Genomic DNA, 27160 nt, shown 5'->3' on the forward strand with positions numbered 1-27160 from the left:
ACATCCAAAGATCCCACGTGTGTCCAAAACCCGCACCGCACACGCGCACACACACACACACCCACACACGCGCGCGCCATCGGTCAAACACAGGGATGTAACCTCAGAAGGAACAAAAAAACACGACGAATGCATCAACAAATCGGTAATAATCAAGAGGCAAAAGGGCAGCGTCACCGCTGCGAACGCAGAGACCGGGTTCTGACTACGCGCGGAGGAGGGCGAGAGTTTAAACATCGCGGTTCAGCGAGCTGACGACGTCGCCGTGTAAGAACCCTCCGCCACCCGACGGGACCCAAACGCACCGAAGTCGTGACGCACGCGCCAGATGCTTCACCGCTCGCCCATCGTCGTCGACGTTCTTCTTCTTCTTGTTGTCGTGGTAAAAAAATTTTTTTACGAAAACATTCTCGTATATTTTTTTTACCAGGTAAGGCCCCACTGAGCTCTATAGCTGTTTTTTTTTTCAGAAGCGACCTGGCTATCGCAAACGCTAACTCGACGAAGTGGCTCATCATCATCATCATCACGTGGACATCATGTCTAGCAGCCAAATACACTTGACGCGTGATGTCGATTCTAAACGTGGAGGGAAAACGCGGAGGGACCTGGGGAAAAATCCACGCGACCACGGGGAGAGAGAGACGCAAACTCCACATATACAGCAGCAGGTGTCAGGGTCGGGATCGAACCCACGACCTCCTGTATACCAGGCGAGGTAGTTAACATCTCATTGCCACCGTGGCACCCGTTTCACAAAGCGCCGAATGTTATTAAACTCGCCGGAGAGCAATTGCTTCTCGCCACCGGATTTAGCAGCGAGACTGATTGCTACAATTGCATGGAATCAGATTCAGGTAGCTCAGACGAGAGATAATTTTTTTGTTAAACTTGGCCGATTGCTCGTCAACGTTTGCTCGTTCGCTCGCTCGACAATTCCCTTTGCTGCCGGGTGGTGGAGGGGTTCTCAACAACGCAGATTTGGCCGGGATCATTGCCATGGCCGAACCCAAACATCCGATGTCAGAACGATACCAAATATAAAACATTTTGGGCAAAGCGGGGGAGGGGCGGGACAAGCTTAAAATATAGAAAGTCTACGTCGAATGAGTTTATATATATACACATAGCCTGTGTGTATATATATACACAGGCTATGTGTGTATATATATATACACACACATAGCCTGTATATATATACACATAGCCTGTGTGTATATATACACACAGGCTATGCGTGTGTATATATATACACATAGCCTGTATATATATATACACAGGCTATCTGTGTATATATATACACACAGGCTATGTGTGTGTGTATATATATACACACATAGCCTGTGTATATATATATACAGGCTATGTGTATATATATACACATAGCCTGTGTGTATATATACACACAGGCTATGTGTATATATATATACACACAGGCTATCTGTATATATATACACACAGGCTATCTGTATATATATATACACACAGGCTATCTGTATATATATACACACAGGCTATCTGTATATATATACACACAGGCTATGTGTATATATATATACACAGGCTATCTGTGTATATATATTCACACAGGCTATCTGTGTATATATATTCACACAGGCTATCTGTGTATATATATTCACACAGGCTATCTGTGTATATATATACACACAGGCTATCTGTATATATATACACACAGGCTATCTGTATATATATATTCACACAGGCTATGTGGCCACATCACGCAGAATGCACTCGGTCCGGATCCAGGCAGATCTGGGAAGCTAAGCGAGGCTTTGAGGCTGCTCAGAGTCTGGATGGGCGGCAAACCGCGCTCACTGAACGACAGCGAGGCGGAGGTGGTGGTGGCGGCGAGGTGGTGGCTGCGAGGTGGTGGCGGTGGTGGCGGTGGTGGCGAGGTGGTGGCTGCGAGGTGGTGGCGGCGGCGGCGGTGGTGGCGGCGAGGTGGTGGCGGCGAGGCGGCGGTGGCGAGGCGGCGGTGGTGGTGGCGGCGAGGTGGTGGCTGCGAGGTGGTGGCGGTGAGGTGGTGGCTGTGAGGTGGTGGCGGCGAGGTGGTGGTGGTGGCCCGCAGAGTGTCGGGTGCTGCCGCTGCACCGCCCTCCCGCCGCCTCCGGGCAAGCCTCACGGATGCGGCGTGCGGAGAAGCGACTTCGGCCCGCGGAGACGCTGGGGAGGGGGGGCTGAGAGGGGTTCGGTGATGATAGGAGATGGGGGGGGGGCTACCGATTGCACTGCGTGCACCCCCTAAGTCGAGCGTGGCGATGACTCCATGGGGTGGGGGGGCTCGGGGGCGGGCGATCCGGAACGTCCGCGCCGGGCGGCTCTGCGCTGTGTGGGGGGGGGGTTAGTGGGGGGGTTAGTGGGGGGGGTTAGTGGGGGGGGTTAGTGGGGGGGGTTAGTGGGGGGGGTTGGTGGGGGGGGTTAGTGGGAGGGTTGGAGGGGGGGGGTTAGAAGGGGGGGGTTAGTGAGGGAGGGTTAGTGGGGGAGGGTTAGTGGGGGGGGTTAGTAGGGGGGGTTAGTAGGGGGGGGTTAGTGGGAGGGTTGGAGGGGGGGGTTAGAAGGGGGGGGTTAGTGAGGGAGGGTTAGTGGGGGAGGGTTAGTGGGGGGGGGTTAGTAGGGGGGGTTAGTAGGGGGGGTTAGTAGGGGGGGTTAGTGAGGGAGGGTTAGTGAGAGAGGGTTAGTGGGGGGGGGGGGTTAGTAGGGGGGGGTTAGTGGGGAGGGGTCACGATGACGACGTTGGGACTCAGCGGTTGCCGAACGGCTGGCTCGTCACGAAGATGTGCAGGCGCAGCAGTGAGGAGGTGTGCAGGCCCAGCAGAGGGTGCACGGTGACCACCTCCAGCTCCAGGGGGATGTCGCGAGGCCCTCGCACCGCCCGGATCAGCGCCAGCATCGCCGTGTGCTCGTTCAGTTGCTGCGGGAGGCGGGTGGGCGGAATGTTGGCCGGAGGGGTGGGGGGCGGGTCCAGTGGGCAGGTGGGTGGGCGAGTGGGTGGGTGAGTGGGTGGGCGAGAGGATGGGTGGGTGGGCGAGAGGATGGGTGGGTGGGTGGGCGAGAGGATGGGTGGGTGGGTGGGCGAGTGGGTGGGTGAGTGGGTGGGCGAGAGGATGGGTGGGTGGGTGGGCGAGAGGATGGGTGAGTGGGTGGGCGAGAGGATGGGTGGGTGGGTGGGCGAGAGGATGGGTGGGTGGGCGAGAGGATGGGTGGGTGGGCGAGAGGATGGGTGGGTGGGTGGGCGAGAGGATGGGTGGGTGGGTGGGCGAGAAGATGGGTGGGTGGGCGAGAGGGTTGGTGGGTGGGTGGGCGAGAGGGTGGGCGGGTGGGTGGGTGAGAGGGTGGGTGGGTGGGCGAGAGGATGGGTGGGTGGGTGGGCGAGAGGATGGGTGGGTGGGTGGGCGAGAGGGTGGGTGGGCGAGAGGGTGGGCGGGTGGGTGGGTGAGAGGATGGGTGGGTGGGCGAGAGGATGGGTGGGTGGGCGAGAGGGTGGGTGGGTGGGGGAGAGGGTGGGTGGGTGGGCGAGAGAGTGGGCGGGTGGGTGGGTGAGAGGGTGGGTGGGCGAGAGGGTGGGTGGGCGAGAGGATGGGTGGGTGGGCGAGAGGATGGGTGGGTGGGTGGGCGAGAGGATGGGTGGGTGGGTGGGCGAGAGGATGGATGGGTGGGTGGGCGAGTGGATGTGGGTGGGCGTTTGGGCAGGTGGGCTGGCAGGCAGGTGGGCAGCAGGTTGGCAACCGTGACCTGCCGCTGGGGGTGTCCTCTCTCACCCTGAGCACGAATTCCTTGGCCTCGTTGCCGGCGCGGATCTGGAATGAGTTGTAGGCGCCCTGGTAGTGGACGCGCGACTGCAGGTAGAAGATGTCTGCAGGGACGCGGCGCCCGCCCGCGATGTCCATGAACTTGTAGCGTACCGAGTAGGGCAGGTCTGTGCACGCGGGCAGCTCGCTGGGGCACACGCACAGGCTACACACGCACACACACACACGCAGACACACAGACACACGCGCACACACACGCGCAGACACACGCGCACACACACGCACAGACACACGCACAGACACACGCGCAGACAGGTGGGTGGGCGAATAAGCGAGTAAGTGGGCGAGTGAGTTAATCGATGATTGAGTGAGTGGGTGATTGAGTAAGTGAGTGAGTGGACGAGTGTTGTGTGATTGGGTACTTTAATAATGCTGTATATTTGGAGTTTGTGGTGTCTGTCTCCCCGCGGTTGCGTGGATTTTTCTCCGGGTCCTCCACATTTAGAAGGTAAACGCGTTTAGAGTATTTTGACTGCTATAAATTTCCACATGATAAGCCACTTCATTGAGCTATCATTTGTGGCCAGGTGGCTTCTGAAAAAGAGCTGTATAGCTCAGTGGGCCTTTGGTAAAATAAAAACATTGTTTAGTTTTGGCTACGTGTGCGGGTGAATGAGTGAGTGGGTGAATAAGTGAGTAAGTTGGTGAGTGTGTAAATAAAGTAGTGCGTGGGTAGTTGAATGAGTGAGTGGGTGAGTGAGTGAGTGGGTAGTTGAATGAGTGAGTGGGTGAGTGAGTAGTTGAATGAGTGAGTGCGTGAGTGAGTGGGTAGTTGAATGAGTGAGTGGGTGAGTGAGTGAGTGGGCTGATGAACGAGTGAGCAGGTGAGTGAGTGGGTAGTTGAATGAGTGAGTGGGTGAGTGGGTGGGTAGTTGAATGAGTGAGCAGGTGAGTGAGTGAGTGGGTGCGTGGTCCACTCCTCGGTGAACTCTGCCTGAACACGCACTCGTCTGCGGACTGCGTGTAGGGCTCGCGACACACGAGCGCGTCGATGCAGCGGTGGCCGCCGGGGAGGTTGTAGCAGCGCTGGGAGTCGCGGCAAGCGCCCCCCCCAGACTGCCCCTCACACTCGTTCACGTCTAGCCGGGGGGGGCGGGGGCAAGGGACATGGAGAGGAATGACGCACGGAGACACGAGGACATGCAGGGGCACACGGGGACAGGATGATGACGACAATGACGATGATGATGACGACAATGATCATAATGATGGCAATAATTATGATGACGATACTAGCGACGATGATTATGTATGTTGGACTTCTTTCACACCGTACGTAGCCAACCGTACGTAGCCAACCGTGCTAATTGGAGGTGCGGGATGCTCACGATGATTATTATGATGCCGATAATGAAGTCTATGATGATAACAATGATGACGATGATGATACAGACGGTGATGATGATGGAGTCGACGATGACGATGATGAAGACAATGACGATGATGACAAAGAAGGTGACGATGCTAACGATGATGACAATGACGATGAAAGCGATGTTGACGGTGTTGACGCTGCTAGTCACCCAGGCAGCTGCGGTTGTTGCTGTGCATGGAGAAGCCCTCGGGGCAGCTGCAGTGGAAGCTGCCGTCCGTGTTGTGGCACCGGAAGTGGCACAGCGAGGTGGAGTGGCGACACTCGTCCACATCTCGTGGGGTGGACAGACAGAGGGCGAGTGAGAGAGAGAGGGTGAGTGAGAGGGTGAGTGAGAGAGGGTGAGTTAGAGTGGGTGAGAGAGGGTGAGTGAGAGAGGGTGAGTGAGAGAGAGAGGGTGAGAGAGAGGGGGTGAGTGAGAGAGAGCGGGTGAGTGAGAGAGGGGGAGAGGGTGAGTGAGAGAGAGGGTGAGTGAGAGAGGGTGAGTGAGAGAGGGTGAGTGAGAGAGGGGGAGTAAGGGTGAGTGAGAGAGGGTGAGTGAGAGAGGGTGAGTGAGAGAGAGGGTGAGTGAGAGAGAGGGTGAGTTAGAGAGGGGGAGAGGATGAGTGAGAGAGAGGGTGAGTGAGAGTGAGTGAGAGAGAGGGTGAGTGAGAGAGAGGGTGAGTGAGAGAGAGGGTGAGTGAGAGAGAGAGGGTGAGAGAGAGGGTGAGAGAGAGAGAGGGTGAGTTAGAGAGAGGGTGAGTTAGAGAGAGGGTGAGTGAGAGAGAGGGTGAATGAGAGAGAGAGGGTGAGAGAGGGTGAGTGAGAGAGAGGGTGAGTGAGAGAGAGAGAGGGTGAGTGAGAGAGCGGGTGAGTGAGAGAGAGGGTGAGAGAGAGAGAGGGTGAGTGAGAGAGGGTGAGTGAGAGAGAGAGGGTGAGTGAGAGAGAGGGTGAGTGAGAGAGGGTGAGTGAGAGCGGGTGAGTGAGAGAGAGAGGGTGAGAGTGAGGGTGAGTTAGAGAGGGTGAGTGAGAGAGGATGAGTGAGAGAGAGAGGGTGAGTGAGAGAGGGTGAGTTAGAGAGAGGGTGAGTTAGAGAGAGGGTGAGTTAGAGAGAGGGTGAGTGAGAGAGAGGGTGAGTGAGAGAGAGGGTGAGTGAGAGAGAGGGTGAGTGAGAGAGGGTGAGTGAGAGAGAGGGTGAGTGAGAGAGTGAGAGAGAGGGTGAGTGAGAGAGAGGGTGAGTGAGAGAGAGAGGGTGAGTGAGAGAGGGTGAGTGAGAGAGAGGGTGAGTGAGAGAGGGGGAGTGAGAGAGGGTGAGTGAGAGAGAGGGTGAGTGAGAGAGAGGGTGAGTGAGAGAGGGTGAGTTAGAGAGAGGGTGAGTTAGAGAGAGGGTGAGTTAGAGAGAGGGTGAGTGAGAGAGAGGGTGAGTGAGAGAGAGGGTGAGTGAGAGAGAGGGTGAGTGAGAGGGTGAGTGAGAGAGGGTGAGTGAGAGAGAGGGTGAGTGAGAGAGAGTGAGAGAGAGGGTGAGTGAGAGAGAGAGGGTGAGTGAGAGAGGGTGAGTGAGAGAGAGGGTGAGTGAGAGAGGGGGAGTGAGAGAGGGTGAGTGAGAGAGGGTGAGTTAGAGAGAGGGTGAGTTAGAGAGAGGGTGAGTGAGAGAGAGAGGGTGAGTGAGAGAGAAGGTGAGTGAGAGAGAGAGGGTGAGTGAGAGAGAGGGTGAGTGAGAGAGGGTGAGTGAGAGAGGGGGAGAGAGAGGGTGAGTGAGAGAGAGGGTGAGTGAGAGAGAGGGTGAGAGAGGGTGAGTGAGAGAGAGGGTGAGTGAGAGAGGGTGAGTGAGAGAGGGTGAGTGAGAGAGGGTGAGTGAGAGAGGGGGAGAGGGTGAGTGAGAGTGTGGGTGAGTGAGAGAGAGGGTGAGTGAGAGGGTGAGTGAGAGAGAGGGTGAGTGAGAGAGAGGGTGAGTGAGAGGGTGAGTGAGAGAGAGGGTGAGTGAGGGAGAGGGTGAGTGAGAGAGAGGGTGAGTGAGATAGAGGGTGAGAGAGAGTGAGTGAGAGAGAGGTTGAGTGAGAGAGTGAGTGAGAAGGGTGAGTGAGAGAGAGGGTGAGTGAGAGAGAGTGAGAGAGAGGGTGAGTGAGAGAGAGAGGGTGAGTGAGAGAGGGTGAGTGAGAGAGAGGGTGAGTGAGAGAGGGGGAGTGAGAGAGGGTGAGTGAGAGAGAGGGTGAGTGAGAGAGGGTGAGTTAGAGAGAGGGTGAGTTAGAGAGAGGGTGAGTTAGAGAGAGGGTGAGTGAGAGAGAGAGGGTGAGTGAGAGAGAGGGTGAGTGAGAGAGAGAGAGGGTGAGTGAGAGAGAGGGTGAGTGAGAGAGGGGGAGAGAGAGGGTGAGTGAGAGAGAGGGTGAGTGAGAGAGAGGGTGAGAGAGGGTGAGTGAGAGAGAGGGTGAGTGAGAGAGGGTGAGTGAGAGAGGGTGAGTGAGAGAGAGGTGAGTGAGGAGAGGGTGAGTGAGAGAGGGTGAGAGGGTGAGTGAGAGTGTGGGTGAGTGAGAGTGAGGGTGAGTGAGAGGGTGAGTGAGAGAGAGGGTGAGTGAGAGAGAGGGTGAGTGAGAGGGTGAGTGAGAGAGAGGGTGAGTGAGGGAGAGGGTGAGTGAGAGAGAGGTGAGTGAGATAGAGGGTGAGAGAGAGTGAGTGAGAGAGAGGTTGAGTGAGAGAGTGAGTGAGAGAGAGGGTGAGTGAGAGAGAGGGTGAGCCAAGCACCGTCCTGCTCAAGTAAATGAAACTAAATAATCTCAATCTAACCGTCTCCCGTCACGAGTTCCCAAAAGCAAACTCTGAGACTCTGGTCTCCATCGTGATCATCATCGGCATCATCATCATCGTCATCATCATCGTCATCATCAGCGTCGTCATCATCATCGTGATCATCATCATCGTGATCATCATCATCACCGTGATCATCATCATCGTGATCATCATCAGCGTGATCATCATCTTCAGCATCGTCATCATTGTCATCGTGATCTTCGTCATGATGAACATCATCGTGATCATCATCATCGTGATCATCATCATTGTGATCATCATCATGATCATCATTGTCGTGATCATCATCATCGTGAACATCATCGTGATCATCATCGTGATCATTATCGTCATCGTGATCATCATAATCATCGTGATCATCGTTATAATCATCGTGATCATTAACGTCATCGTTGTCATCGTGATCATCATAAGCATCGTGCTCATTATCATCGTGCTCATCATCATGCTTCATCATCGTGATCATCATCGTGATCATAATAATCGTGATCGTAATCATCGTGATCATCATCATCGTGATCATCATCATGATCACAATCATCGTGATCATAATAATCATGATCATCATCGTGATAATCATCAACATCGTGCTCATAATCGTGATCATCATCACCATCCTGATCATCATCATGATCAAAATCATAATCATCGTGATCGCCCCCCCCGCCAGCCCGGTACCGGTGCAGGCCCGGCGGTCGCGAGCCAGCGAGTACCCCGCCTCGCAGCGGCACTGGAAGCTGCCGTGCGAGTTGGTGCACAGCTGGGCGCACGGCTGCTGCTCGCCCGCACACTCGTCCACGTCTGCGCGCACACAGAGACAGAGGCGAAGCTCCCCCAGGTAGCCCCGCGCAGGCAAGGCAAGTGAAGAGTTATTTTTAGAAAGGTCCGGCAGGCACGGCCCGCCTATGGACTGCAGTGCTGAGTCTGTGGGCAGTGCTGAGTCAATGGGCAGTGCTGAGTCTATGGGCAGTAATGAGTCTATGGTGCAGTGCTGAGTCTATAGGCAGTTTTGAGTCTATGGGTAGTGTTGAGTCTATGGACAGTGCTGAGTCTATGGGCAGTGCTGGGTCTATGGTGCAGTGCTGAGTCTATGGTGCAGTGCTGAGTCTATGGGTAGTGTTGAGTCTATGGGCAGTGCTGAGTCTATGGGCAGTGCTGAGTTTATGGGCAGTGCTGAGTCTATGGGCAGTGCTGAGTCTATGGGCAGTGCTGAGTCTATGGGCAGTGCTGAGTCTATGGGCAGTAATGAGTCTATGGTGCAGTGCTGAGTCTATAGGCAGTTTTGAGTCTATGGGTAGTGTTGAGTCTATGGACAGTGCTGAGTCTATGGGCAGTGCTGGGTCTATGGTGCAGTGCTGAGTCTATGGTGCAGTGCTGAGTCTATGGGTAGTGTTGAGTCTATGGGCAGTGCTGAGTCTATGGGCAGTGCTGAGTTTATGGGCAGTGCTGAGTCTATGGGCAGTGCTGAGTCTATGGGCAGTGCTGAGTCTATGGGCAGTGCTGAGTCTATGGGCAGTGTTGAGTCTATGGGTAGTGTTGAGTCTATAGGCAGTGCTGAGTCTATGGGCAGTGCTGAGTCTATGATGCAGTGCTGAGTCTATGGGCAGTGCTGAGTCTATGGTGCAATGCTGAGTCTATGGGCAGTGCTGAGTCTATGGTGCAGTGCTGAGTCTATAGGTAGTGTTGAGTCTATGGGCATTGCTGAGTCTATGGGCATTGCTGAGTCTATGGGCAGTGCTGAGTCTATAGGCAATGTTGAGTCTATGGGCATTGCTGAGTCTATGGGCATTGCTGAGTCTATAGGCAATGTTGAGTCTATGGGCATTGCTGAGTCTATGGGCATTGCTGAGTCTATGGGCATTGCTGAGTCTATGGGCATTGCTGAGTCTATGGACAGTGCTGAGTCTATGGGCAGTGCTGAGTCTATGGGCAGTGCTGAGTCTATGGGCAGTGCTGAGTCTATGGGCAGTGCTGAGTCTATGGGCAGTGCTGGATCGATCTCCTTCTTCCAGACCGCTGCTGTTGTAGATGCAGAGCGACGTCTACAATGTCACACTCAGGTGGGCAAGCCCAGACAACGGCGTCAGGAGCAGTAGTGGAGTCGTGTGTCATCATCATCGTCGTCGTCGTCGCTGTGATGATGTCTCCTTCGCTAAAGAGTCGTTCCACGTTGTACTCCGCTCGGTTCTGGATGACCACCGTCAGACCACCACCGGACAGTTTTAAATTTCCCATTTGCGCATCATCAGCTACCATCCGCATCTCCTGCTGCCGTGGTTTGCGCGGTGGATGCTCACAGACCTCTAGCTCGCTCGACCGCTCACCCTGGCACGAGTGGTTGTTGTCCGCCAGGATGAAGCCCGCCGAGCACTGGCAGCGGTACGACCCCGGCGAGTTGACGCAGCGCTGCTGGCAGTGCCCGTACAGACACTCGTTGATGTCTGGGGGGTGGGGGGGGAGACGTGGGGGAGACACACGGGGAGACGTGGTGGAGACATGGTGGAGACATGGTGGAGACGTGGTGGAGACGTGGTGGAGATGTGGTGGAGACGTGGTGGAGACGTGGTGGAGACGTGGTGGAGACGTGGTGGTGACACACGGGGAGACGTGGTGGAGACGTGGTGGAGACGTGGTGGAGACGTGGTGGAGATGTGGTGGAGATGTGGTGGAGACGTGGTGGAGACATGGTGGAGACATGGTGGAGACGTGGTGGAGACGTGGTGGAGATGTGGTGGAGACGTGGTGGAGACGTGGTGAAGACGCCGGGAGACACACGGGGAGACACAGCAGCCGCAGATTATTTCTGTACCCCATACACTAAGCTGTGTCCCCTTGCTGTACCCCCTTGCTTTAACTGCATGTTATACCTCCTCTCTGTACCCCTTGCTGTACCCCCTTGCTGTACCCCCTTGCTGTGCCCCCTCTCTGTATCCCCTTGCTGTACCCCCTTGCTGTATCCCCTCTCTGTGCCCCCTTGCTGTACCCCCTTGCTGTAACCCCTCTCTGTACCCCTTGCTGTACCCCCTTGCTGTACCCCCTTGCTGTGCCCCCTCTCTGTATCCCCTTGCTGTACCCCCTTGCTGTATCCCCTTGCTGTAACTGCTTGTTGTAACTGCTTGTTGTAACTGCTTGTTGTAACTGCTTACTGTACCCCCTTGCTGTAACCCCTCTCTGTACCCCCTTGCTGTATCCCCTTGCTGTGCCCCCTTGCTGTATCCCCTTGCTGTATCCCCTTGCTGTACCCCCTTGCTGTATCCCCTTGCTGTACCCCTTTGCTGTATCCCCTTGCTGTACCCCCTTGCTGTATCCCCTTGCTGTACCCCCTTGCTGTATCCCCTTGCTGTACCCCCTTACTGTACCCCCTCTCTGTATCCCTCATTGCCTGCGGCTCTGGAGCTGCAGGCGGTGGCTCTTTAAGGACCGCAGTGGGGCTCTTGGACGTCGGTGATTTTTTATTTTTAATATTCTTGTTATTTTTTCGGTAAAGTCACGACGTTTCGGGCGCAACACAAGCGTCCTTCTTCAGGTGGGGACAACGTAAAAAAAACAGAGTATGAATTCAGTCACAAAAGCTTCAAATCTAGAATTGATATTTTTTATCTTCTTGTTTTTCTTTTTAATCTTTTTTTTATTTTAATCTTTTTTTATTTTTTATCTTCCACCACCACCGCCACCCCATCACCCCCACCACCACCCCCACCACCCCAACCCACCACCACCCCCACCCTCATCATCGTGCTGCCTCCTCCTCCTCACACTCGCGGCGTCTTACGGGCAGCAGTGCCCCCCTGTGGCGGCCACTTACCGACGCAGACGCCTCCGTAGCTCTCTTGGTAGCCGCTGTGGCACTGGCACGTGTAGCTGCCCGGGGTGTTGGCGCACGTCTTGGATGGGGGACACAGCGGCTCGCCCCCCAGACACTCATCCACGTCTGTAGCGGCGCGGCAGGGCCACAGAGGGGGAGGGGGCGTGGGGGAAGTTGACCTTGACGGCGTTAATTACGCACCGACCAGTGTGGTGAAGTATGGTCAAGCACCCCCCCAGTTTTGAATCCCCGAGAGTACACACACGTGAGTACTCAATATGTTTGTGTACTCACGTGTGTGTACTCACGTAATTACACACGTGAGTACACACACGTGAGTACACACACGAGATTACACACGAGATTACACACGTGAGTACACACGTGCATCCACTCACAAACTCGTACACACACGCTCTCACACAAACATACACTCGAATATATACATATTCACACACACACTATAGCACACAACAAAGACAAAGGTCCCCCGTGTAGCCTTAATAGACTGACGAGTAGCACCTTTGAAGGCTACCGGCACTGTGACACACGAGGGGGTGGGTGGCCAGCACCACGCCCGGCCGTCTTTGTCTCTCCAGTGGCGATGTCTTCACATCGCACCATTCATTTATGCCGAGTTCGATTCCCGATCACGGCCACCGGTGGTGGCCGTGAGCGGGAATCGAACCCGGGTCGCCGGGTTCATCGCGCAGCGCGCTAACCGCTGTGCCACCGCTCCCCACTACAACATAACAAAGACAAAGATCCCCGTATAGCTTGCACAGACTGTTGGGGCAAGTGTTGTTAGCCAGCACCTATGAAGACGGGCACGACACACGAAGGAGTGGGTGGCCAACACCACGCAGGCCGCCTTTGTCTCCACAGTGGTGATGTTTACACACCACATCGTAACACACACACACGAACACACACCGTAACCATGATCTCCAAAGCCACAGAGCTCTTCACATCTGCGAGGCTGCGTGTTTCCGCCCCCCCCGCCCCACCCATCACCGCCAATGACCCCACTCGAGGGAGATGTTTATAGACCCCCAAATCGGGAGCACATGTGTGTGTGTGGGTGAGAGTGTGAGTGTGTGTGAGTGAGTGTGTGAGTGAGAGTTTGTGAGTGTGGGTGAGTGAGAGTGTGTGAGTGTGTGTGAGAGAGTGAGTGTGTGACAGTGTGAGTGTGTGAGAGTGTGTGTGAGAGAGTGTGTGTGTATGTGAGTGTGTGTGAGAGTGTGTGTGTATGACCGGCTCCAGTTTAAGAGCAGAATCAGTCGAGCGGCAATATCTTTTCATCGCTTGCGTAACGCTGTGTGGAAGCTACCTGGTCTGTTGCTCCGCACTAAGCTTCAGGTCTTCTCGGCCACAGTCATTCCCTCCCTTCTCTACGCATGCGAAACGTGGACCCCCCTAATGGAACATCTTCGCCGGTTAGAAACGTTTAGGCTGGCCTGCCTACGATCCATCCTGGGTTTAACCAGACTGGATTGTGTGAGGGGCTCACAAATCCTTGAAAGATCTGGGCACGGTCCCATCGGTGAACTCCTCCAGCAGGCAAGGCTGCGTTGGCTGGGTCATGTAGCCCGCATACCCGGCCACCGCATGCCGAAACAGCTTTTGTTCGGCAGGATCGAGGGGGCTAAACGGGCGCGGCACGGGCTAGAGAATAGATGGAGTGATGTGGTACAGGAGGACGTGGAGCTGAGTGGACTTGCCGATGACTGGTACCAGCGGTGTCAAGATCGGCCTCTGTGGAGGAGGCTCGTGAAGGACGCTAATGGGCAGTTGGAGGCAGTCGCCCTCCAACAACAACGGAGGGCGGAGGAGCGACGCTCACAACAACGAGCGGAGCGCCGGGTGGCTAAAACACAGCAGGTTGGCACAGTAGGGGGCACAGGTGGTGCACCAGCCAGTCATCTCAGTCAGTCGACCTGTGGCACTTGGGTCTGCCCCGTGACCTCCTGCCAGCGAGCGTTCGACACTCCACGTGGCCTCAAGGTGCACATGGCCTGGCACAAGCGTCGTGGTGACGTCACCGCCACTTAGTGGCGAATGGTGGTTGTTGTTGTTGGGGAGCCGCCGAGACGACTCGCTGCTGGGCTCATCACGGACTGCGCGCGAAACAACAACAACGACAACAACAACGACAACAACGACAACAACGACAACAACCACAACAACGACAACAACAACGACAACAACGACAACAACAACGACAACAACAACAACGACGACAACAACGACAACAACAACGACAACATCAACGACAACAACGACAACATCAACGACAACAACGACAACAATGACGACAACAACGACAACAATGACAACATCAACGACAACAACAACGACAACAACAACGACAACAACGACAACAACCACAACAACGACAACAACAACAACGACAACAACGACAACAACAACGACGACAACAACGACAACATCAACGACAACAACGACAACATCAACGACAACAACGACAACATCAACGACAACATCAACGACAACAACAACGACAACAACAACGACAACAACGACAACAACGACAACATCAACGACAACAACAACAACGACAACATCAACGACAACAACGACGACAACAACGACAACATCAACGACAACAACGACAACATCAACGACAACAACGACAACAACAACGACAACAACGACAACATCAAGGACAACAACAACGACAACAACAACGACAACAACAACAACGACAACAACGACAACAACAACGACAACAACGACAACAACAACAACGACAACAACAACGACAACAACAACGACAACAACAACAACGACAACATCAAGGACAACAACAACGACAACAACGACAACAACGACAACAACAACAACGACGACAACAATAACAACACCGCCGCGGCCGCCTCGCTCCCACGGAAGGAGTCTCAGCACGCTCGGCATTGACACAGCGTCCTGCTCTTGCACGGAGAAATATAAATACATCAGTGTTAGGCGACGTTTCGGGTAATGGCCCTTCTTCATTGCGCATGTATCAATATAAAACACTTGACGTGTTCGTCGATAACACTGTGTGTGGTTCTTAGAAGGAAGAGTGGCGTAAGATGCTAACTACCTCGCCTGGTATACAGGAGATGTTAACTACCTCGCCTGGTGTACAGGAGATGTTAACTACCACGCCTGGTGAGTAGGAGATGTTAACTACCTCGCCTGGTGGACAGGCGATGTTAACTACCTCGCCTGGTACACAGGAGATGTTAACTACCTCGCCTGGTGACTAGGAGATGTCAACTACCTCGCCTGGTACACAGGAGATGTTAACTACCTCGCCTAGTACACAGGAGATGTTAACTACCTCGCCTGGTACACAGTAGATGTTAACTACTTCGCCTGGTGTACAGGAGATGTTAACTACCTCGCCTGGTGTACAGGAGATGTTAACTACCTCGCCTGGTGCACAGGAGATGTTAACTACCTCGCCTGGTATACAGGAGATGTTAACTACCTCGCCTGGTGTACAGGAGATGTTAACTACCTCGCCTGGTATACAGGAGATGTTAACTACCTCGCCTGGTATACAGGAGATGTTAACTACCTCGCCTGGTATACAGGAGATGTTAACTCCCTCGCCTGGTGACTCAGGAGATGTTAACTACCTCGCCTGGTGACTAGGAGATGTTAACTATCTCGCCTGGTACACAGGAGATGTTAACTACCTCGCTTGGTACACAGGAGATGTTAACTACCTCGCCTGGTGACTAGGAGATGTTAACTACCTCGCCTGGTACACAGGAGATGTTAACTACCTCGCCTGGTGACTAGGAGATGTTAACTACCTCGCCTGGTACACAGGAGATGTTAACTACCTTGCCTGGTGACTAGGAGATGTTAACTACCTCGCCTGGTACACAGGAGATGTTGACTACCTCGCCTGGTGACTATGAGATGTTAACTACCTCGCCTAGTATACAAGAGGTCGAGGGTTCGATCCCGACCCTGACGCCTGCTGCTGCTGCTGTATATTTGGAGTTTGCGTGTCTCTCTCTCCCCACGTGGTCGCGTGGTCCACTGGGTTTTCTCTCCACGTTTACAAACACGCGTTTATATTGTTTGGCTGTTATACAATTGCACGTGATAAGCCACTTAGTTGAGCTATCATTTGTGGCCAGGTCGCTTCTTAAAAGGAGCTGTATAGCTCAGTGGGCCTTACCTGGTCAAATAAAAAGAGTTTAGGTTATAGTTTTAGTATATACTAGGCGATGTTTCGGGCAATGGACCTTTCCCATAAGCACGTCACGTGTACACCCACACACACGCACGTGCCCACACAAAACAACAACAGCCACCATTCGCCATTAAGCGGTGGTGACGTCACCACGGCGCTTGTGCCAGGCTAGGTGCACTCTGAAGCCATCAGAGGTGTCGAAGGCTCGCTGCTGACAGGTCACGGGACAGACCCAGCAGGTGCCATGGATTGACTGACTGAGATCGCTGGCAGACGCACCACCAGCTGTACTCCCTACTTTGCCAACTTACTGCATTCTCGCTGACCAGCGCGCCACTCGTTATTGTGAGCGTCGCTCCTCTGCTGTCTGTTGTTGTTGAAGGGTGAGACTGTCTTCAATTACCAAATAGCGTCCTTCACGAGCCTCCTCCACAGAGGCTAATCTTGACACCGCTGGTACCGGTCATTGGCAAGTCCACTCAGCTCCACATTCTCCTGTACCGCATCAGTCGATTTCTTCTCTAGCTCGTGTCGCGCCCGTTTAGCCCCCTCTATCCGGCCTAACATAAATTTCTTGGGCATGCTGTTGTTGGACATGCGGGCTACATGACCCAGCCAACGCAGCCTTGCCCACTGGAGGAGCTCACTGATGGGAATGTGTCCAGATCTTTCAATGATTTGTGAGGCAGGCCATCTTGTAAGTTTCAAACCGGCGCAGATGTTCCATTAGAGCCCTTCACGTTTCGCAAGCGTAGAGAAGGGAGGGCATGACTGTGGCCGAGAAGACCCGAAGCTTCGTGTGGATCGACAGACCAGGTAGCTTCCACACAGTGTTACGCAGCCGATGCAAATATAATGCTGCTTTGCTGATTCGGAGTGAGACCTCTACTGCCAAACCGGAGCTGGTCATAAGCAAACTGCCCAAGTATGGAAATGTCTCCACTCTCTCCACAACTGCCACATCACTTATGGGGAGTTGAGGGAGTTCGTTATTGGATGATACAAAATACCCAGGCAGGTGCTCAGATTTGGTGGGCCTGATGGTAAGGCCCCACCTCTTAGTGACACGCTCCAGGTTGAGCAGCAGAACCTCCAATTCCTTCTAAGAGTGAGAAGCACACACCAGATCGTCAGCGTACATAACATGGTTAACCAGTCGGGAGCCATCCCTTGACTGCACGCGGGCATCGATTTGCCTCCGAATCGCCTCCGATTCGCCTCCGATTGTATCTGCACTAGATGGAATTTCCACTGGTACAGCCATGTAAGGCTTCTCGAACTACGTGGTCGAAGACGATGTTAAACAATGTGGGAACTAGAGGACAACTCTGACGCACTCCAAGATGAGCAGGGAATGGCTCTGACTCCTGGCCACACAACTTTACTTGGGCCTGCCCACCATCATGAAGGTCCATGATGATTGTGAGCAGTCAGGGATCCCGAAAGCACAAAGAACATAGGCCTTGACCAGGTCACATATGTAGGTCCTGTTGGAATTCCCTACACCTTTGCTGTAGCAGACGGACAGAGATTGTTATCCAGGCAGGCAGGACCACCTCGACTAGAAACCACAATGGGGCTCCGCAAGCCTCTCCTCAGCATACCTGGCATGGCGACATTGAATTATGCACTTGCCCCAACAGCCTTAACAGACTGTTGGGGCAAGTGCAATTCACGAGCACCTCTTAAGGCTGGAACGGCACGCATCGGGGTGGGTGGCCGGCACCACGCCTGACCGCTCTAGTCTCACCAGTGGCGATGTTGAACACACCGCACCAGGTACCCATTTCAGGCTGAGTCGACCGAGGTGAGACCCAGGACCAAATCAAATAATTGTTATCGATGTTAGCCCTGAGCCCGATTTGAACTCGGGTCACCGGGTTCGTAGCGCAGTTTGCTCACCACTACACTGCTCTACCCACACCCCCACACACGTACCCACACACATCCACATACACGTACCCACACATACCCACGCCCTCACACCCACCCACACACTCACAAAAATCCCCCGTTTAGCCTTAACAGACTGTTGGGACAAGTGCTGTTCGCGAGCACACCCACACACACGTACCCACAACAACAACAACCGCCATTCACCACTAAGTGGTGGTGACATCACCACGACGGTTGTGCCAGGCCATGTGCACATTGAGGCCACGTGGAGTGTCGGAACGCCCGCTGGCAGGAGGTCACGGGGCAGACCCAGGTGCCACGGGTCGACTGACTGAGATGACTGGCTGATGCACCACCTGTGCCCCTCACTGTGCCAACCCGCTGTGCTTTAGCCACCCGGCGCTCCGCTCGTTGTTGTGAGCGTCGCTCCTCCGCCCTCCGTTGTTGTTGTTGGAGGGCGACTGCCTCCAACTGCCCAGTAGCGTCCTTCATGAGCATTCTCCACAGAGGCCGATCTTGACACCGCTGGTACCAGTCATCGGCAAGTCCACTCAGCTCCACGTCCTCCTGTACCACATCACTCCATCTCTTCTCTAGTCCGTGCCGCGCCCGTTTAGCCCCCTCGATCCGGCCGAACAAAAGCTGTTTCGGCATGCGGTGGCTAGGCATGCGGGCTACATGACCCAGCCAACGCAGCCTTGCCTGCCGGAGGAGCTCACCGATGGGACCTTGCCCAGATCTTTCAAGGATTTGTGAGCTCCTCACACAATCCAGTCTGGTTAAACCCAGGATGGATCGTAGGCAGGCCAGCCTAAATGTTTCTAACCGGCGAAGATGTTCCATTAGGGGGGTCCACGTTTCGCAAGCGTAGAGAAGGGAGGGAATGACCGTGGCCGAGAAGACCTTAAGCTTAGTGCAGAGCGACAGACCAGGTAGCCTCCACACAGCGTTACGCAACCGATGAAAAGATATTGCCGCTCGACTGATTCGGAGTGCGACCTCTGCTGTTAAACTGGAGCCGGTCATAAGCACACTGCCCAGGTATGGGAAACTCTCCACTCTCTCCACAACTGCCCCATCACCGATTGGGAGTTGTGGGAGTGGAGTGTCCGATGGTACAAAATACCCAGGCAGGTGCTTAGTTTTGGTGGGGCTGATGGTAAGGCCCCATCTCTTAGTGGCACGCTCCAGTCTCAGCAGCAGCATCTCCAACTCCTCCTCTGAATGAGCAGCTATTACCAAATCATCAGCATACATAACGTGGTTGAGCAATAGGGAGCCGTCCCTTGACTGCACCCGGGCATCGATCAGCCTCCCATTATATCTGTACCATATGGAGATTCCCCCGGTACACATACCCACACTCCCGTACCCACACACATCCACACACACGTACTCACGCACACGTACCCACGCACACGTACCCACACACATGTACCCACACACAGCCACACACAGCCACACACACGTACCCACGAACACGTACCCACACACGTACCCACACACATCCACACACACGTACCCACGCACACGTACCCACACACGTACCCACACACATCCACACACACGTACCCACGCACACGTACCCACGCACACGCCATCCTGCAGGTCGTGTCCTGGAGCGCAGGGGCTCATCACGTCCTCGGCCGCGTCCCCCGCCTCCGACACCGCCCTCCTGGGCGGGGGGGCCGCGTGGCCCCCCGGGGGCCTCTCCCCGACGGGCTGGGGGGCACCGCTCCCACCGCCGCCGTGGGTCTCGCCCGAGGGGGTGCGGATGACGAGCGCCGAGCGGGGCAGGCAGAGGTAACCCCCGAAGTGGTTAATGCACTTCAGCTGACCCTTGCACGCGTCCGGGATGATCTCGCACTCGTTCACGTCTGTGCGAGTCGCAAGGTGGGGGCGGGGGCCAGGGGGTTGGGGGGGAGGTGCGTCTATGAGTCTCACTGTGAGTTTATGGGTCTCTGTGTGAGTCTATGGGTCTCTGTGTGAGTCTATAGGTCTCTCTGTGAGTCTATGGGTCTCTGTGTGAGTCTGTGGGTCTCTCTGTGAGTCTATGGGTCTCTGTGTGAGTCTATGGGTCTCTGTGTAAGTCTATAGGCTTCTCTGTGAATCTATGAGTCTCTCTGTGAGTTTATGGGTCTCTGTGTGAGTCTATGGGTCTCTGTGTGAGTCTATGGGTCTCTGTTTGAGTCTATGGGTCTCTGTGTAAGTCTATAGGTCTCTCTGTGAGTCTATGGGTCTCTGTGTGAGTCTATGGGTCTCTGTGTGAGTCTATAGGTTTCTGTGTGAGTCTATAGGTCTCTCTGTGAGTCTATGGGTCTCTATGTGAGTCTATGGGTCTCTGTGTGAGTCTATAGGTCTCTGTGAGTCTATGGGTCTCTGTGTGAGTCTATAGGTCTCTCTATGAGTCTATGGGTCTCTGTGTGAGTCTATGGGACTCTGTGTGAGTCTATGGGTCTCTTTGTGAGTCTATGGATCTCTGCGTGATTCTATGTGTCTCTGTGTGAGTCTATGGGTCTCTGTGTGAGTCTATAGGTCTCTGTGAGTCTATGGGTCTCTGTTTGAGTCTATGGGTCTCTGTGTGAGTCTATAGGTCTCTCTGTGAGTCTATGGGTCTCTGTTTGCGTCTGTGGGTCTCTCTGTGAGTCTATGGGTCTCTGTGTGAGTCTGTGGATCTCTGTGTAAGTCTATAGGCTTCTCTGTGAGTCTATGGGTCTCTGTGTGAGTCCATGGGTCTCTGTTTGAGTCTGTGGGTCTCTGTGTGAATCTATGGGTCTCTGTGTGAGTCTATGGGTCTCTGTGTGAGTCTGTGGGTCTCTCTGTGAGTCTATGGGTCTCTGTGTGAGTCTGTGGGTCTCTGTGTAAGTCTATAGACTTCTCTGTGAGTCTATGGGTCTCTGTGTGAGTCTGTGGGTCTCTGTGTAAGTCTATGGGTCTCTGTGTGAGTCTATGGGTCTCTGTGTGAGTCTATGGGTCTCTGTGTGAGTCTATGGGTCTCTGTATAAGTCTTTGGGACTATGTGAGTCTATGGGTCGCTATGGAAGTCTAGAGATCGCTTCTGAAAAGAGCTATATGGCTCGGTGGGCCTTACCTGGTAAGATGAAAGACGCAAGGTTAGTTTTAGTTTATATAACACACCTTGAGTGAATACACGTCAAAGGCGCAGCCTCTGCAAGTGCTCGCTCACGTCACTGCTGGTTGCAGGACCTCCACGAAAGGAGAGCCCTAGAGGGGTATTTGGAAGGAGTGTGAGTGACCCACGCTTTACCCCACCACGCGAGACCTACTGTCGAACAGAGACCACGCAGCTGTGGGTGCACCCATCCAGACTGCTGCTGCTGCTGGGGTGGACCCTTTGCCCCCCATTGTTTCAACTTCCACGCCGGAAGATATGGGATCGAGCCGGCCAGCCTGTGGGTTGTAGGTCCAGCGTGCTGACCATCACGGACACCACTCTGCGCTATCTGCCCCCCTTCCCCCCGTGTCTCAATCACGACGGGCAAAGGAGATTGACGTTTCATTGCGAGAGACATTTCTGAATATGAACGAACCGGTTTTTACTGGTCGCCGCCCCCCTATACGGTTACCGGTTATGCAATGAAAATATATGGATCAAATGTGTGAGTCTGTTGGTCTCCGTGTGAGTCTATGCGTCCCTGTGCGAGTCTATGGGTTTCTGTGTGAGTCCATGCGTCTCTGTGTGCGTCTATGCATCTCTGTGTCTGGGGGTCTCTGTGAGGGTCTTTGGGTCTCTATGTAAGTCTATGGGTCTCTATGTAAGTCTATGGGTCTCTATGCGAGTCTATAGGTCTCACCACCACCACCATCTCGGTCGCTCTGTGGGCCACGTCTTTCTCCATCCAAGACGTCAAAAATCGTGGCCGTCTCTCTTCCGTGGAGCTTTGTCCATGATGTTTGCTCCAGAATGTTGCATTCGATTGTAAAACTCAATTCAATGCCTCTTTATACTCCACGTGCAGCGTAGCCACCACCACCACCACGGCCCGGCTGATAGCCGGCTTCTTAACAGCCACCACCGGGAGCACGTGTCTTCCTCTCCTCCACACTACAACTCTCCCACGCAGGGCCGTCTAAACTAAACTAAAAACATTATTTGTTGTACCAGGTAAGGCCCACTGAGCTACGTATCTCTTTTTTCAGAAACGACCTTGCTATCACAAATGATAGCTCTCGAAGTGGCTTATCATCACGTGGACATTTATAGCAACCAAATACTCTAAACGCGTGATGTTGATTCTAAATACGGAGGGAAAACCAGGAGGATCCGAAAAAAATTCCACGCGACCACGGGGAAAAAACCACGCAAACCACAAATATACAGCAGCAGCAGGCGTCAGGATCGGGATCGAACCCACGACCTCCTGTACACCGGGTGAGGTAGTTGACATCTCATATCCACCGCGGGGCCCGGGGCAAATCCCACTGTGTGGGCCCCCAAACGCCTTCAAGCTAAAGCGGAACTATTACACCTGAGGCCGTGACGTCAAGGCACGGGGCCTCCCAAAGCGCGGGGGGCCTGGGGGGGGCCCGGGACGGTCGCCCCGATTCGCCGTCTACCCGAGGGACGCCTCTTCCCGCACGGCTGTGACTCACCCAGGCACTGCTGCCGATCGGCGTTCCACAGGTAACCCTCGGAGCAGTCCTGAAACAGACAATGACTCTTGTTAGCCAGCGCCTATTCAAACTAAACTTTTTAAAACCATCTTTCATTTGACCAGGTAAGGCCCACTGAGCTCGATAGACTTTTTCAAAAGCCACCTGAATATACATGATAGCTCGACGAAGTGGGCTTATCACGTGGAATTAATTTCAGCAAGCACTCTAAACGCGTGGTGATGTTGATTCTAAATGTGGAGGGGAAAAGCCGTAGGACCCGGAGGCAAATCCACGCGACCACGGGGAGAGACGCAAATTCCCAATGTACAGCAGCAGGTGTCAGGGTCAGGATCGAACCCACGACCACCTGCATATCAGGCGAGGTAGTTAACATCTCATAGCCACCGTGGCACCCCGGCACAGTAGCTGGGTCGGGTTGTGGCCAACACCACGCTCGACTGGCCGCCTTTGTCTCTCCAGCGCTGATGTTTACACAACGCACCAGGTGTTAATTTACGACTGAGTCAACGTAGGGTAGGTCCAGGATGTTGACCGTGAAGCGGGAATCGAACTCACAACCACAAAGTTAGGAGCGCAGTGCGCTAACCATTGCGCCACGACTCCCCCCGTGTATTATTGTGGGAGCGGTCGTGCACTGCGCTATGAACCCGGCGATCAGAGTTCGATTCCTGTTCACGGCCAACACCGGTAACGATTATCTAAACGGATCCCGGGCCTCCCCTTGCTCGACTCAGCCTCAAACGAGTACCTGGTGCGGTGTGTAGTACACATCGCCACTAGGGAGGGGGAGACAAAGGCGGCCGGGCGTAGCTGCTGGCCACACAACCTCTCGTGTACCGTGCCGGCCTTCACACGTGCCGCTACTCGCTAACAGCACTTGCCCCACAAACAGTCTGTTAAGGCTACACGGAGGATCTTTGTCTTTGCTTGTATGTATTAAACGCGCATAAGTACACACAGGCAAGAAATGTTGAGCTGTGGTAAAATGTGCAACGCTCAGCAAAATCTGAGCGCCTATTACATAAAGAATGCATTGTGCGTGTAAACAGAGAGGTTTCCGTGATTACGGGACACGCGGGGTTAAATAAAAGAGGTTTTGTTACATTGTAACACACACACACAACACTGTCACCCTTCCGATGCACACGGCGAGGCATGCACGTGGCCCTTGCTGATGAGATCCAATGTCACGGAACCATCGCGTTGTCATTGCACAACTCAGGATCAGAATCTTGATGTCGACTGCAGGAGGAGGAATCCGATGAGCCGTGAAGCTCTTTTTGACAGATGCCCAGTATGGGCGGGTCAGCAAAGTTACAACAGCAAACACAATGACACACAAACACAATGACACACAAACACGATGACACACAAAACAATGACACACAAACACAATGACACACAAACACACAAACACAATGATACACAAACATGATGACACACAAACACAATGACACACAGACACAATAACACACAAACACAATGACAGACAAACACAAACACAATGACACACAAACACACAAACACAATGACACACAATAATGACACACACAATGACACACAAACACAATGACACACAAACACAATGACACACAAACACAATGACACACAAACACAATGACACACAAACACGATGACACACACAATGACACACAAACACAATGACACACAAACACACAAACACAATGACACACAAACACAATGACACACAAACACAATGACACACAAACACACAAACACAATGACACACAAACACAATTACACACAAACACAATTACACACAAACACAATGGCACACAATTACACACAAACACGACAGGAGTGCAACATCGATGAAAAGGTAAAATCAAGTCGCCAAACCATAAATCAATACATTGTTTAAGTCCGATTTACCCAGCTTGGACAAGAGGCGACGGTAAATGTTTCACGCTCAACCAACGAAGAACAATCGCGCAAACGCATGGACTCCACGAAGATTTGTGTTCAAATCCAGTGATGCAGTCATACTTGAACACCGCGGTTTCGTCTTCCCACATTTGACGTCGTCTCACCAATCCGTCGTCGTCACGTGACGAGTACCGCCAACACCCGATCTGCGTCGCGTCACGTCCCACACTCACGTCAAGCCCCACGCTCACGTGAAGCCCCACGCTCACGTGAAGCCCCACACTCACGTCACGTCCCACACTCACGTCACGTCCCACACTCACGTCAAGCCCCACACTCACGTGAAGCCCCACGCCCAAGTGAAGCCCCACACTCACGCCACGTGAAGCACCACACGTCACGTCGCTGATGGCATCGTCCGCCCTTCTCGCTATCCGCCCTTTCTCAGCCTTCGCCACCACCACCACCACCACCCACCCTGTACATCGCTTTCATTCACGTCGTTTCGATATTCGTCGTCGCAACTTTCAGGAACGCATCCCCGACGCAAACTGGGGAGTGCTGCTGTGTATGTACACAAAGCAATTTGGCCGAATTGCAACTGTTCAGGTTTAGTCTCGAATAGCAACGCAACTTCACACTGAAGCCTCGTTCATACTGCGGCCTGTGATGGACGGCAGTTACTGTGACTCCCCCGTTACAGAGAAAGAGACCCGAATGGACAAGCTGAGGGACAGGCGGACGGACAGACGGATTGGTGGACGGACAGGTGTATGGACAGACGAACAGCCGGACGAACATACAGGCTGACGGACAGGCGGAGGGACGGACAGGCGGACGGACAGGCGGACGGACGGACATACAGGCTGACGGACAGGCGTACGGACAGGCGGACGGACGGACAGGCGGAGGGACGGACACGCTGACGGACAGGCGGAGGGACGGACAGGCGGACGGAAGTAGTGCGTAAACACTTTCGACCATTCGCCATCTCACTTGGTCTCTCGTTCACTTACCTTGCACTGTAATCTCTCGTTAACTCATTCATCATCAAACTCTCATTCCCGGTCACATTCTCTTTTCCAGTCGCTCTTTAATGATCTCATTCTCTGAACTCGTTCACTCACTCATTCATTGATTCTATTACTTTATTCGCGCATTCACTGACGTCAACTCTCTCATTCACCGTTCCAGTTGCTTGGCTCACTCATTCACTCTCATTCACTCTCATTCCTCGTGTTACTCATTCATGACACAGCCCACTCATTCATTGACTTTACCGTACACTCATTCACCGAGTTAAGCGATCATGATTCATTCAATCGCTCTCTCACTCATTCAGCAGTTGCCTTACCTGATTGCTCATTCACTCACTCATTCTCTCGCGTGATAGAGGGGATGGGGCGGGGGGATAAGAGATGGGATAATAGGGGATGAGAGGGGATGAGGGGATAAGAGATGGGGTGACAGAGGGGATAAGAGATGGGATAATAGGGGATGAGAGAGGGGATGAGGGGATTAGAGATGGGATGACAGGGTGTGACAGAGGGGATAAAAGATGAGAGCAAGAGAGGGGATGGGATGAGAAGGGACGAGAGAGGGGGTAGTAGAAGGAACCCCTACTCACCGTTAGTGGTGCCGTGACCCCGTTGGGACTCTGCGATGAGGTGAGGCTGGCGAGGAGTAAACAGACCCCGACGAGACGTGGGGCCCAGACCCCACCAGAGGGCCCCCCCCCTCTCCTCCCGGCCCGCATGGTACTTGCCCTGCTCCCCTGCGTGCTTCCTCTCTGCTTTCCCTGCCTCCCCACCTCCTTTTGGAGCCCTCCTAGCTCGTTTCACTTTCCTTGCTCCTTTCCTGATCCTCCTTTGCTTCTCTTGCTCCTCCTTTGCTTCTCTTGCTCCTCCCTTGCTTCTCTTGCTCCTCTGTTTCTCCCTTGTTCCGTTTATGCTCCTCCCTTGCTCCTTCTCTGCTCCTTCCTTGCTCCACTTCTGCTCCTCCCTTGCTCCTTCTCTGCTCCTTCCTTGCTTGTTCTCTGCTTCCACCTTGCTTCCCCTCCTGCTCCCTATCGATCAGCAGCAGCGGCCGCCAGATCTTCGCGCCGCGCCCAATGCAATATCCCGAAAAAGCCCGTTGCTGGGGCCGCTGTGGTGATGATGAGGTTGGTGATGAGGTTGGTGATGATGGTGGTGATGGAGGGTGCTCCTCTGTGAACTCGCAACTTCACAACCACCACGCCAACTCGCAGGCGACTCCACGCGGGGCGGAGAGCAGCACGGACGCTGCTGATGATGCTGCTGATTGTGAAGATGCTGATTGTGATGATCGAGAGATACGAGCTGCTGCTGATAATGGTTGTGATGACGAAGAGATGAAAGCAGATGCAATGAGAGAGCGCTGAAGTGCGATGTAGTTGAGTCTCCCCCCTCCCTCAATCTCCCCTCACACAGTCCCCCCACTCTCTCCCCACTCTCCCCCCACTCTCTCCCCTCACTCACTCGCCCCACTCTCCCTCCCCCTACTTATTGCCTCTCTTCTCTCTTTCCCCGCAATTCGCCCCCCACCTCTTTGCACTTCACTCTCTCTGCATCTCTCTCCCCCTTTCCCCATCTTTCCCCCATGCTTACCCCCCCCTTCTCTCTCTCCCCCTTCTCCCTCCCCCGGTTTTCCCTCTCTCTCCCTCCAATATCTCCCCCCTCTCCCCGTTCTCGTCCCCCGCTTCCCCCCTCTCT

The 27160-nt window shown here is 54.0% G+C and overlaps 1 protein-coding gene and 1 long non-coding RNA gene across 2 annotated transcripts; one reads left to right on the forward strand and one right to left on the reverse strand.

The window, feature by feature from the left end:
- The first annotated feature begins 1761 nt into the window (after positions 1-1761).
- On the forward strand, positions 1762-2121 carry LOC142905420 (uncharacterized). Its single transcript, XR_012929588.1, has 3 exons — positions 1762-1873; positions 1917-1962; positions 2014-2121. It is a non-coding gene; the product is annotated as an uncharacterized LOC142905420 (long non-coding RNA).
- A 350-nt stretch (positions 2122-2471) lies between these two features.
- Positions 2472-26875, reverse strand: LOC116953928 (fibulin-5-like). The gene is made up of 10 exons (XM_032974250.2): positions 26056-26875; positions 22518-22566; positions 19490-19780; positions 11792-11917; positions 10311-10427; positions 8665-8787; positions 5354-5476; positions 4777-4909; positions 3780-3975; positions 2472-2932 (listed from the first exon to the last, which is right to left on the reverse strand). The coding sequence occupies exons 1-10, from the start codon at positions 26182-26184 to the stop codon at positions 2762-2764; spliced, it is 1458 nt and encodes a 485-aa protein (XP_032830141.1). The 5' UTR covers positions 26185-26875; the 3' UTR covers positions 2472-2761.
- Positions 26876-27160: the final 285 nt, after the last annotated feature.

The sequence above is a fragment of the Petromyzon marinus genome, chromosome 53 (assembly GCF_048934315.1).
Source record: "Petromyzon marinus isolate PM22_M1 ecotype Great Lakes invasive population chromosome 53, UKy_Petmar_22M1.pri1.0, whole genome shotgun sequence".
Classification (NCBI taxonomy): domain Eukaryota; kingdom Metazoa; phylum Chordata; class Hyperoartia; order Petromyzontiformes; family Petromyzontidae; genus Petromyzon; species Petromyzon marinus.